Here is a 13,137-nt window from a genome sequence, read left to right as displayed (position 1 = left end):
ATTTAATAAAATGCTACATTTTCTTTTCTTCCCCCCCTCGTCCCTCCCTTTTTTTTAAGTTTATTTTACCTTGTAGCAATCCATCGTGGGGCTTGAACTCATAACCCTGACATCAAGAGTCTCATGCTCTTCCAAATGACTGAGCCAGGTGCCCCAATCCTACATTTTCTTAGCAAAAAGTTTCTTCAATCAGATTTTCCTTTCAAACTGGTCTTCATATCTTAATTGGAGCTTCTTCTGAAGAATCACGTTATTAACAGTTGCAAATGTCCTTTTAACACATACAATGTGTACTATATGTTGGAATCAAATACTCGAAGAAGTTGGAATCTTATGAATGCACCCAGGACAACAGTGAAGAGAGTCGTGAACAAAAACATCACAGTCCACACAGAAAACATTTTGGCACACAGCACAAACATAGACCTGCAGTGAAAAGAAGAAAAGAAAATTTAGAAAGTAGTTTCCAGAAGTACAGCACAGCCAGAAGACATTCACGTTGCTCTGCTCTCTTATTGATCAGTTTTCCCCACCCATTCACCTACTTTATTACTTCCAATGTACTACTTATTCTCAAATCTAAGGTGACTATTTTTCCAAAAAAACTATCCCTTACAAATGAGAAAATTACTTTGTTTTCACACCTTAACATCTCTTGTATTGTAAAACATTCTTAATTACTTTGTTTTAAGTAATTATCTGGGGAAGACACATAAGCTTGAAATTAGTACTAGTTTCAAATGCTCATTCATTCCTCTGATTTGATTAAAAAGAAAAACATAAATCTTTAACACAGATTTAGTTATTGCCAGGGAATGACCTCACAGCTGCACAAATTATATTCTCCTTTTATTTAACTTAAAGAATATGGAAAAAGACACATTTAAGACAAAAAAAAAATCCATTGTTTTATCAGTATTACATACATGGATACTTATGTCTTGGGATGAAATTTCCAAGGCAGCAGCATACACAGGTTAAAAGATTATTACATCTCAAAAAGCAAAGAAGTAAAAATGTGTGGGTTTTTTTTAAATATTTTATTTATTTATTTGACACGAAGAGTAGGGAGAGCAAGCACAAGCAGGGGGAGCTGCAGGCAGAGGGAGAAGCAGGCTTCCCACTGAGCAGGGAGCCCGATGCGGGGCTCTATCCCAGGACCCTGGGATCACGACCTGAGCTGAAGGCAGACGCCTAACAACTGAGCCACCCAGGCACCCCAAGACAATGTGTTCTTAAAAACTGTCAAGTGAGGGACGCCTCACTTGGGTGACGCCTCACTGAGCCACTTGGGTGGCTCAGTCGGTTAAGCGTCCACCTTCAGCTCAGGTCATGATCCCAGGGTCCTAGGATCGAGCCTGCATTGGGGTACTGGCTCAGTGGGGAGACTGCTTCTCCATCTGCCTGCCGTTTCCCCTGCTGTGCTCACTCTCTCTCTCACGTGTACGCACTCTCTCTCTGACAAATAAAATCTTTAAAAAAACAAACTGTCAAGTAATTCAAAGGTGGCTCTAGTGAGGATGAAGCTACTGATGTCCAAGAGGCATGTAAAACTTAATAAAATTGTTTTATGAATTGTGAGAAGAGAATAAGCAAGCAGTCCTCCCAACTAATATTTCATACAGTGCATAAAGCATAGTTTTAAATATGGGCACATAAATTCATAAAAATTTAAAACTTAAAAGATAGGGACACCTGGGTGGCTCAGTGGGTTAAGTATCTGCCTTCAGCTCAGGTCATGATCCCAGGGTCCTGGGATGGAGCCCCTCATCGGGGGGGGGGGGTCCTTGCTCAGCAGGGAGCCTGCTTCTCCCTCTCCGGTTCTCCCTGCTTATGTTTCCTCTCTCACTGTCTCTGTCAAATAAGTAAAATTTTTTTTTTTTTAATTTAAGAGATATTTTCTCATTGGGACTATGGGGGACCAGCCTTCGGCTTATGGCCACCTTCAATGGGAACTTCAGAACGAACTGTGACAGTGCCTAAAGTACCATATGGAGAATAAACTTCTAATACTTCCAAACTAAATGCAGGGTAGCTTGCAAACTAAAGACTGTTTGTATGTTTGTTTGTTTATTTATTTTTAAAATGTAAGTGGGTATGTTTTTTTTTCATTTTAATTTTTTTTTTAAAGGGAGGTTTGTTTGAAGATTTTGTTTATTTGACAGAGAGACAGCAAGAGAGGGAACACAAGTAGGGGGAGTAGAAGAGGGAGAAGCAGGCTTCCCGTGGAGCAGGGAGCCCGATGCTGGGCTCGATCCCAGGACCCGGGGATCATGACCTGAGCCGAAGGCAGACACTTAACAACTGAGATACCCAGGTGGCCCAGGTTTTTTTTTTTTAAAGGTTTTATTTATTTGAGAGAGAGAGAGCACGAGAGTGGGGGGGGAGGGGTAGAGGGAGACAGAGAAGCAGACTTCCTGCTGAGCAGGGAGCCCGATGTGGGGCTTGATCCCAGCACTCTGGGATCATGACCTGAGCCGAAGGCAGACGCTTAACTGACTGAGCCACCCTGGCACCAACTAAAGACAGTTTAAAGTACCAAAATACTGTTATAGAAAAATTAAAATGCAGAATTATAAAAAAGACTATTTAAACCATTTTGCTTCCATTTTATCTCTACCTACTGTTACCATACTTCTGAGGAATAACCTGATATGAGCCTGATTTTCAGTAATGTACTGAAAACTTCTAATGCTATTTCCTCAATATTTCTTATATAATACTTAGTATTTATTTATTTATTTTTTTTGGTAAAATATTTTACTTATTTATTTGTCAGGAGAGAGTGCACAAGCAGGGGGAGAGGCAGAGGGAGAGGGAGAAGCAGGCTTTCTGCTGAGCAGGGAGCACGATATGGGACTCGATGGGATCATGACCTGAGCTGAAGGCAGATGCTTAACCAAAGCTTAACCAAAGCCACCCAGGTGTCCCAATACTTAATATTTAGAAAGCACATGAACTTACATGTTGGTCTTTCAATTCCCCCTGACATCCATAACAAAATCTGAAAAAGAAAGTTTAAGAATCATTTTGTTAGGAATTCACTCCTTAAAATAGCTCGGCAAAATCTCAATAACAAGAATCCTGTAATTAATAAGTAATTATCTTCACACATGACTTTTATGAGAAAAACAGAATTAACAATACCAATAACTTAAGAAAATTCTACAGTATATCCCAAGATCATCTCACAAAGCAAAATCCTACTTTAAAATTTTTTTAAATTTTATTTTCATCAAGGTTAAATAGGAGCATGATTTCCCTACTGGGATTCTGTGAGGGAATTAAGCCCTACAGAAAATCTGAGTGACTATTCTGCAACTCTCCTGAGAATAGCAGGTAGCTGGTATAACTCCAGATGGACAGAAGTTAATTTATGTGTGGATACCTAAAGGCTTAATTTTCAAGGAATGGTTTAAAGAGTTAAAAGTTCTCAAGACTTACTACAAAAAATAGTGGCCCTCTCCTTACCAACCCCACTTCATTTCCAGCTCCCCAAACACTTTCAAAACTTTTAACTGCTACAGTGCTATTTCTTGTGTTTTTCTGGCATTGGCTATAAACCTCCAACTAAGGAAGATCAGAATTTAATTCTCTTTCAACCCTCTTGATCCAACAGCATGTACACACACATAACTAATGCCATTCTCAATTCTTTCTCTGTACTAAAATCATTTTGAATAGAGTATTAAATGTTTAGTTTATTATGACTATATAAACATATTCAGCTGAGCCATGTAATACAATTCTTCCTCTCTTCAAAATATTTTTTTCCTGGAGTTGATAACTATACTGTTGTCCACAAGCTTAGTTTTCTATATAATTACCCCAACTCAGTCTAACCTTTCCCTGAGAATTCTAAATGTCGTCTCTACAGTCACCCACATCAAGAATTCTAGTTTTCGCCCTCTTGGTGACCTCTCTCCTGCAGCATTCTGACCTTCACCAAACTGGACTAGTCTCCACATCTGACACAAAAGTGTTATTCTGGAATCTCCCCTTATCATCAGCCTAGGGCTTTCTTAAGCCACGTTTGAACTAGATCAATATCCCATTCTCTTCCAGTCATTCTCTTTTTCAGGTCCTTTGAATCATCTCTTCCACAGCTTCCCCAGAGTCTCTTTTTGAGGCCTCGTTAAGTCTAAAAATGGCTTCATTGACCTAACTGATAGGTTTGCTAGGTATGTATTTTAAGTTGGTAACAACCGAAGGAAATCACTTCCTGGCAGTAGCCAGTATTGCTGAGACACAAAACAATTTTAATTCCAGATCATGTGACCTAATTTCCCCTCTCCAGAAATGTTTAGTTTTTTGCTGCCTATTCTAAAATTTCACAATGATACACTTTAGTGTGGGTCTATTTTCCCTATGTTAGACACCTGACAGTTCCTTTCAATCTATAAAGTTCTATCCTTCAATAGTAGACAATATCCTTAACTATTTCTTACCTACTCTTTATTTGATCTTTTCTCTGTTTCTCTAACTATTCTAATACTAAACCTTCCGGATAAATCCTCTGGTCTTACACCACAGAAATCAGATAAGGTTGCAAACCAGGACTGTTTTGTTGTTTTAGAGAGCTAATTTATCAGTATTTGACTATACTTACTATACAGAGATGGGCTTAGGGAAATTAATAGATTTCTGGAGATCCAGATCTGTTTAATAATGAGTCACTTCAGTCACAACCAAGGCATTCTACCATCTCATTTTCCAAATTAGAAGTAATCTTGCCCAAGTTAATGTGACTCTTTTTTAATGTAGTAACAACACATTCAAACATTATTCTACCACATATAACAGATATAAATTAATAAAAACTCATATACTTTTCTCCATTATGTTCTTCTAGAGGAAGTTCTCGAAAAGCATCCAAAGGAAATAAATGATGGTAAGACCGTGCCAAATGCGGAGCAGACACCAAAGTAAGACCTAACAAATAAAGCAGAGAATCATGTTTAATAGCCCAAACCTCATGAAGACAATAGCTGACATGTCAAATAATAGGCTAAATATTTTCAAGGTTTTTTTTAGGACTGCTGGTATTGATTTCTTCATTTACATATCGCCTTAAAAAGGAGATTCGAGGATGGAGTCTTACTTCTTTCACTAATTGTGTGACCTCTCTTGGCCATTTGCTTACTTAAAAATGAAACAAAATTCTACAATTCTATCACTTTAATTCCTCATTGTCCTTATATATATTTTGTGAAGGTTAAGAGCTACAAAAATGTCTACTAGATCTACTGCAAAGCCTTTAAAGAACATACTCATTTCAGAGGGAGAATCAGAAAACTGTTCTAGAATACCATGTTTATTCTAGAAATGGAGTACCGGGTACTCAATAAAAAAAATAATGCTTTTCTATTCTCACGGATTAAATTCAGAAATAATAGGCAGAGCTTAATATTTACATTTACTTTATTAGCAATATAGGTAAGAAGTTATTCAAGATTAATTTACTAGATAAAGAACAGTTGGTTTCTCACCACAGATTTTACATTCAACTGGAAGCTCACAGTACTTTGCCCGACACTGTGGGCAGAAATACCCTCCTAATGTAAGTCCTGGCTCAGTGTTGCTATCCAAGTGCCTGTGGGAGGAAACAGTACTTTTAAAGTGATATATAATGGGAATGGTTATAGCAAAACAAAATATGCTACCTTGATTTTAAAATCTTGAAGTTGTTTCATAGTTCATTTAAGCGGGGTTCATTCTTCTTTTCTCTCTGCATTTCTGATTTGAATAGTGTGTATTAATGCTTTTTTTTTTTTTTTAAGTAATCTCACACCCAGTGTGGGGCCCGAACTCACAACCCTGAGATCAAGAGTTGCATGCTCTCCATACTGAGCCAGCCAGGGGCCCAAACTGCACTAATGTCCTTAAATTCACTCATCTTTTCTTCTTCAGGGACTCATCTGCTGTTAGTCCCATCCAGTATATTTTTCATTTCAGACATTGTATTTGTTTCTAGAACTTTGATTTGGGCTTTTTTTGTAATAGCTGTTTTACTACTTTGCCTACTAATTCCATCAACTGTGTTGTTTCTGAGTATGTTTCTGTTCTATGATTCTCTCCTTATTATGGGTCATATTTTCCTACTTCGTTGCATGCCTGGTCATTTTTGATTGGCTGCCAGACATTATGAATTTTTGTTTTAGGTGCTGGATTTTTTGGTATGCCCTTAAATATGTTTGGGGTTCTTATAGAATATAGTTAAGTAACTTGGAAATAGTTTGATCTGTTCAAAAACTTGCTTTAGAGTTCATTAGGCTATCCAGAAGAGCTGTTAGTCTAGGGTTAATTTGGTTCCATTCCTGTGGACTCTGTTCAATGCCCACTGTTAAGATATCCCTCCACACTGACTGGTAGGACCATGAACTGTTCCCTGCCCCATGTGAGCTCCAGGGATATGCTGCCTGCTCCTATTCAGGGGTTCTTTCCTTGGTCTCTAGTAGCTCCCACACGAATGTGATGATCGTAACTCAGCTGATGACTCCTGGGGAAGTCTCTGCAATCTCGAGAGCTTTCTGTACAGCTCTTTACTTTCTAGCACTGTGCCTGGAAAACTACAGCCATTTCAGCCTCCCCAAACTCTGAACTTGGTTTCTTCACCTGAGCAAGACCTCCAAGCTCTGGCTGGGTTTTTCCCTCCCTACACTGCAGCCTGGAAATTCTCTCAAGGCAGTAAGCTGCACTCACAGGGCCCACCTCATTTGTTTCCCTGCCTTCAGGGATCATTACTTGCACTGCCTATTGTCCACATCTGAAAATCATTGTTTCATATATTTTGTCTGGTTTTCTGGTAAGAGGGAGGACAGTACATTCAGTCCCTATGGTACCTTTATAGCTGGAGACACAACTCTTATTTGTGATTTTTAAGAATTAGTTTAATTTTGTTTTATAATTATGTAAACTATAAAGCTCTAAAGTTAAAGCAAGATATGTTCAGAAAGGTCTAGGGGCCATCCCTTTGCCTTTCTCCACATACTGCCCAAGTAAACATTTTTTCAGTTTTTACTTTTTATTTCCATTACTGTTTTTATCATTAATATAAACAAGTATGTATACCCAGTCAAATCTCCACCCTCTTCTTACATGAGTGGCAGCATACAATACACTTTTCTCTACCTTGCTGTTTTACTTAGTAACAGACCCTGAGGATTACTACACAGGAGTAAACAGAGATAGTCCTCACTCCTTGTTACAGCTATATAGAAGGTAACCTTTATACAAAAGCCATTACACCCCAGCCCATATAACTCAGTTTATATTTTTTAATTCATAACATACAGAAAAGAATTAAAAATGTCAAACATAATCACTGAGAGTTTCAAGGTTTTTACTTACGCCATGCTGAAAGAGGGTTTTGCATCTTGATCAGACAGAGAAGCAATGGTATGCTGGGGAAATCCTTCATAGAAGAAAACATATTACTTTCTTTTTTCAAGCAAAGAGCAAAATTGTAGGATTAGGAACCTAAAAACGTTCCTACCAGAAAGCCCACAAAGTTGTACAAAAGTTCTCTCTCCTGCCTTACTTTCTTTTTTCAAGCAAATAGCAAAATTGTAGGATTAGGAACCTAAAAACGTTCCTACCAGAAAGCCCACAAAGTTGTACAAAAGTTCTCTCTCCTGCCTTTCAGATTTGTTTACTACAGTATGGTCAGGCTGACTATAATTCCAGGTTATGAGAAAAATTAAAAGTGGAGAATGTGGGGGAAAGATCTGTCCATACATATGGTTGCAGATTCTTAAGTCTATAACTATCTAATTTAATAGAACACACACTGCTTTTTAAAAATAAAATGTTTCGGGCGCCTGGGTGGCTCAGATGGTTAAGCATCTGCCTTCGGCTCAGGTCATGATCCCAGAGTCCTGGGATCGAGTCCCGCATCGGGCTCCCTGCTCCTTGGGAGCCTGCTTCTCCCTCTGCCTCTCTCTCGCTCTCTCTCTCTCTGTGTCTCTCATGAATAAATAAATAAAATCTTTAAAAAAAAAAATAAAAAAAATAAAAATAAAATGTTTCTAATTTTTAAATACTTCTGATACATTGGAGTAGTCTATTACATAGCTGTCCACTTTCATTTTATATAAGAATATACTTCTATGCTTAAAATTTTGGAATGCCTAAACCCATGCAGTTTGTTTTCCATACATATTTTTCAAATTCTGACAACACGTCCAAGAAAAGCAGAAACAATAAAAAAAAAAAATTTCACTACATAAAAATTTTAAGTCTATCTATATATCAAAACAAATAAGTAGGGGTGTGTGGATGCCTCAGTTGGTTAAGCACGCAACTCTTGATTTCGGCTCAGGTCATGATCTCAGGGTCATGAGATCGAGACCCACACAGGGCTCCATGCTCAGCATGGAGTCTGCTTGAGATTCTCTCTCTATCTCTCTCTGTTCCTCCCTAAGCTTGGTGCACACACTCCCTCTCTCAAATAAATCTTTTTTTTTTTAAGATTTTATTTATTTATTTAATAGAGAGAGACACAGCGAGAGAGGGAACACAAGCAGGGGGAGTGGGAGAGGGAGAAGCAGGCTTCCCGCTGAGCAGGGAGCCCAATGCGGGGCTCGATCCCAGGACCCTGGGATCACAACCCGAGCCGAAGGCAGACGCTTAACGACGGAGCCACCCAGGCACTCCTCAAATAAATCTTTAAAAATAAATAAATATCTATTTTATTTTATTTTTATTATTTTTTAAAGGTTTTACTTATTTGAGAGAGAGACAGAAAGAGCAAGAGCAGGAACGGCAGAGGGAGAGAGAGAAGCAGACTCCCCACCGAGCAGGGAAGCCCGATGCGGGGCTGGATCCCAAGACCCCAAGATCATGACATGAGCCGAAGGCATACACTTAACCGAGTCACCCACGTGCTCCTAAATATCCACTTTAAAATAACACAAAATAAACACTTACCCATGCGAATAAGTGAACATTCAGAACTTGAGCTAGCAGGCGGAGGACTGACATGATGTGTCAGCAATTCTTTATAATGGCTTTCATCTAAAATAACATGGTATGTGCCTAATTAGACAAAAAGTAAAAGAAAAATCAGCTTTCAGATATAAGTATCAATTGTAATTTCTTTTCTTTTTTTTTTAATTTTATTCTAAGTAATCTCTACACCCAGGCTCAAACTCACAACCCCGAGATCAAGAGTCACACATTCTATCAACTGAGTTAGTCAGGAGCCCCTAAATTGTAATTCCTATGTAATTCTGTAAAAGTTTTACCATCTGAAAATGTACATTTTCAAAATAAGTATTTAAGTTAAATTATCATTTTTCAAAAACCTCATTTAAATGACATCTCTAAATTGACTTCTCTGGGAATAACTATAATTACAATTTAATTAAAGCCAAGTTGTAAGATCTTTACAAAGTATTACATATTAGTGAAATTTCCAGCATTTCAAGAGTTATTAACACTTCCTCTCAACACTGACGTAACTACTGAAAAGTCCCTGCATTTTGAGGTATCTTATAGAATCAATGATACATTTAAGATATTATGGATTTCAGGACATGAAGTGATTTAAATTTAGTACTGTAAAAACAGATGAAAACATACTATTAATAAATTGTTACTTCTTACAGAGTAATTATGAATAAATACTGAGGAATCTAGATATATACCACCAGTTTCACGAGCAAGTACAGTGCAAACCCGAACCTCTGCAGATAATCCGATAACAGACACTCTAATTTTAGCTGCCTTTAGGGTCTTCATAAAATCCACGTAAATAAAGGGTTTCAGGGGAAGGAAAAAAACATGCAAAAATTAGTATGTTTGAAAAACAGAATTTTCTGAAAACTAGTAATAAATTCACTATAGAATTCTCTTTAGAGTTATAACTCTGGTTTTGATTACAAGGAAAGGTAGTGGTTCTACCTTGATTAGATCATAGATATTAGACGGATCACAAGTTGTGAGGCTGCTAAAGATGATTAGAACTTCTCTACTTGTATGTCCAGGCATGTGTCTACAGAAAGATAAAATATATTCCCATTAGGTATAACAAATTAATAAAAAATTTACCCAGACAAAATAGTACATATGGTTTATATATTTAGACTATAGAATATCTCATTTGTTTTAACATTGCAAAGGAATGAATTGAGTATACTCTAAACATGTTAAATTTTTCTAAAATTAGCTACACAAAAAACTGATTCATTTATTGTTTCCATAAATATTTGCTGAATACTCTTTTAGGTTCTAGGAATAGAGTAATAAGCAAGAATGAATGAGGTTCCTGACATCATGAAGCTTACAACCTAGTAGATTCGTTTTGTACAAAGTCTAACGTGTACACTGGAAAGTATGACAATACCATATGGATCAACTTTTTTTTTTATTTCATTAACTTAAATGCTGAAGAAATGTGTATTTCAAATCTTTAATTAAACTCATTTATCTGAAACATGTTTACACACAGGACAGATAGAGGATTTCAAGTAACTTATGGTAGAGTCCACTGTCCATTTAAAAATATGCTTCTTTCTTCCACAAAAACTCTGTGTTGAAAGGCAAAAAAATTTTCTTTTATACTACATAAAAGCTAGATGCAAACTTCTGAGATATATTTACTTCACTGTCAACTCTGATGCTGAAGCTGGGAGGCAGAGATGTCCATAGTTCGGTTAAATGATGCAAATAATAAGCTTCTGTTTCACTGAGATATAAATTAAAAGCCTTCATTCTCTGTATATCACAGCAGTACCAGACTTGACTGACTCTCACATCCGGTCACTTCTTCTTTCCTTTCCCTTTTTTACGTCCCTCTCCTTGCTGAAGACTTTGGTCACCACCTCCTGTTTTTTGTGTCCTTGTTTTTAGTTTGGGTATCATTTCTGCTACATACAACATTACTGACTTACCTCAAGGAATATTAAGTCCAAAAGCTGAGCACACATCTTGAATCTCAATAGCTGTAGGATTTTCAACAGCCTTACTTATGGGGATTCGCCTCCCCTCCGCGATGGTCTTCTTGTTATTTAAATAAGCAGGATAGATACAAATGAACCTGTCCTGATCGGCCGGGGACAGAGTGGCGGCACAAGCCATCTTCACCCAGGCCCGCACAGAGCCCACCCAAGACCTCCCGGGGAACGACCGGCCGGAATTCGGTTCTGAGATTTCGCGGACGACTCCGGCTTCCGGCCCATATGGATCAACTTTAAGGTGTGTCTTGATGATAGTAACATGCTTCTTTTTTAAAGGCTATAATTTAACCTCATGGTGATTCAGAGTGATAATATTCATAAACGTTAATTTTTGTCTATCATTTAATTAGATGATAATTTATAGGACTTTAAGACATGATGAACTATTTTCCCCTATCTAAATCTACATAAATAGATTTCTATGCAATCTTAATCTATGCAATTTTATCAGCTCTTTATAGCTTTCCTGCTTCTATCTGCATTGCTGGGCCCTCAGGTTTCATTTGTGGATGCTGCTCTTGTGCCTACCTCTAATATGGGTGTTAGCTCCTTCTCACCTACTTCAAAACTAGAAAAATATCTGTTATATAAAGCTATAAAAGTCAGGACAGACTATCCAGGGACAAAATATATGCGCTAGCACTAATGGAAAATTTCCATTAGGGTCTTAGCTACCTTCCACATATCTGAACTTGCTGGAAGAGTATGCTGTTAATTTGCAGATGTGCTACAAAGTTAAGAGAAGTCAATAAATGTGCAAAAAACTCAGTTATTATGCACATTCAATTTCACATACAATCTAATTTTTAACAAAATATTTTTTCATCAACATTTTATTTTGTACTAATATCGCTACAGTCTTAATTATATTTTTCTAAAACCTCTAAGAATCTATCTTACCAACTCAAACGTAAAATAAAAATTACAAACGACAACACACTAAACATCATAAACAACATTACATATTTCTCTTAACGGTTTCATTGCAGCTCGGTTATGGAGAAACATATTGATATGTGTTCATCTCCATTCAAAAAAAATGGACACCAATTATAAATAAAAAATGTAAAATACCAACTTTAGAGTTTGCATAGCCATGCTTAAGGAGTTATAGAGGGATGGTTCTCCATGACAGGTCATATCTACAGCTTTCTTCAAAGATGTTATATGTTTCCTTGGGTTTCCTAAAATAGAAATGGCATAATCTACTTACAATAACATTTTATATATACATTATAGAAATTTGTTTCTCCCCATATTTACTTATCTATGTTGTTAAAGAATAGAATCTCTTCGATTTACATTTTTAGCAAGTTGCACTTTTATCAGAGGTGTTGTTATATCAACTTTTACTTCATACTGAAAGAATAAAAATAATCTGTTTCTATGAACTAGCACATTTTTTTTTAAAGATTCTATTTATTTGACAGAGAGAGAGAGAGAGGGAGCACAAGTAGGCAGAGTGGCAGGCAGAGGGAGAGGGAGAAGCAGGCTCCCCGCTGAGCAGGGAGCCCGATGCGGGGCTCGATCCCAGGACCCCGGGATCATGACCTGAGCCAAAGGCAGACCCTTAACTGACTGAGCCACCCAGTGCCCCACATTTTTTTTTTTTAACATGGGGCTCGAACTCATGACCCCGAGACCAAGAGTTGCATGCTTTACTGACTGAGCCAGCCAGGTGCCCTATTAGCACATATTTTAAATATTACTAACTTAAAGGGCAAAACCTTTTACATTTAAGACTCATACATTTTCACATTGTCACATCTCTGAAGTCACGCTGCATCTCACCATCACTGGCAGCCAGGGAGCACCTGTGCGGCAGACGTCACTGCCTGCTCCCACGTGAGCCTACGCATGGCTACCGTGGTGTTGTTCCAACTGCACCTGTACATTGTGCTATTCGTGGCTAGTTTCACTGCCATTTCAAATGTTTCTATAAAAGGTTATTAATACAAAAGGTTCTATTTTTATGTAGAAAGGCAAGGAATAGAGCAGTGAGGTATATATTATCAGTGAAGCAAAAATTCACTGATGGAAGAATGATTGCAATTCCCTATTTTTCTTCAGGGGATTAAAAAAGCTTTAGGGGCGCCTGAGTGGCTCAGTCGGTTAAGCGGCTGCCTCCGGCTCAGGTCGTGATCCCAGGGTCCTGGGATCAAGCCCCACATCGGGCTCC

At 37.7% G+C, this 13,137-nt stretch overlaps 1 protein-coding gene and 1 pseudogene across 11 annotated transcripts in view; both read right to left on the bottom strand.

The window, feature by feature from the left end:
* Positions 1 to 13,137, bottom strand: part of GTF2H2 (general transcription factor IIH subunit 2) — a 43,606-nt gene that overhangs the window by 20,187 nt on the left and 10,282 nt on the right. For all 11 annotated transcript variants that reach the window (XM_088023334.1, XM_088023333.1, XM_088023336.1 and 8 more), the window contains 9 exons: positions 12,037 to 12,142; positions 9,904 to 9,994; positions 9,648 to 9,735; positions 8,929 to 9,036; positions 7,351 to 7,414; positions 5,490 to 5,593; positions 4,830 to 4,932; positions 2,965 to 3,004; positions 70 to 426 (listed from right to left, as the gene is read on the bottom strand). In XM_088023334.1, the coding sequence (XP_087879460.1) occupies positions 307 to 426; positions 2,965 to 3,004; positions 4,830 to 4,932; positions 5,490 to 5,593; positions 7,351 to 7,414; positions 8,929 to 9,036; positions 9,648 to 9,735; positions 9,904 to 9,994; positions 12,037 to 12,142 (824 nt within the window). In that variant the 3' untranslated portion in view covers positions 70 to 306. The remainder of the gene's footprint in view (positions 1 to 69; positions 427 to 2,964; positions 3,005 to 4,829; positions 4,933 to 5,489; positions 5,594 to 7,350; positions 7,415 to 8,928; positions 9,037 to 9,647; positions 9,736 to 9,903; positions 9,995 to 12,036; positions 12,143 to 13,137) is intronic.
* Positions 10,018 to 12,029, bottom strand: LOC114198237 (signal recognition particle 19 kDa protein pseudogene; annotated as a pseudogene).

Source organism: Eumetopias jubatus, unplaced genomic scaffold (assembly GCF_037043125.1).
Source record: "Eumetopias jubatus isolate StellerSeaLion01/CBP00866 unplaced genomic scaffold, mEumJub1_p1.0 scaffold_5, whole genome shotgun sequence".
In the NCBI taxonomy this organism is placed as follows: Eukaryota; Metazoa; Chordata; class Mammalia; order Carnivora; family Otariidae; genus Eumetopias; species Eumetopias jubatus.
The sequence above is the reverse complement of the archived record's forward strand: the minus strand, read 5'-3'. Positions and strand labels throughout refer to the sequence as shown.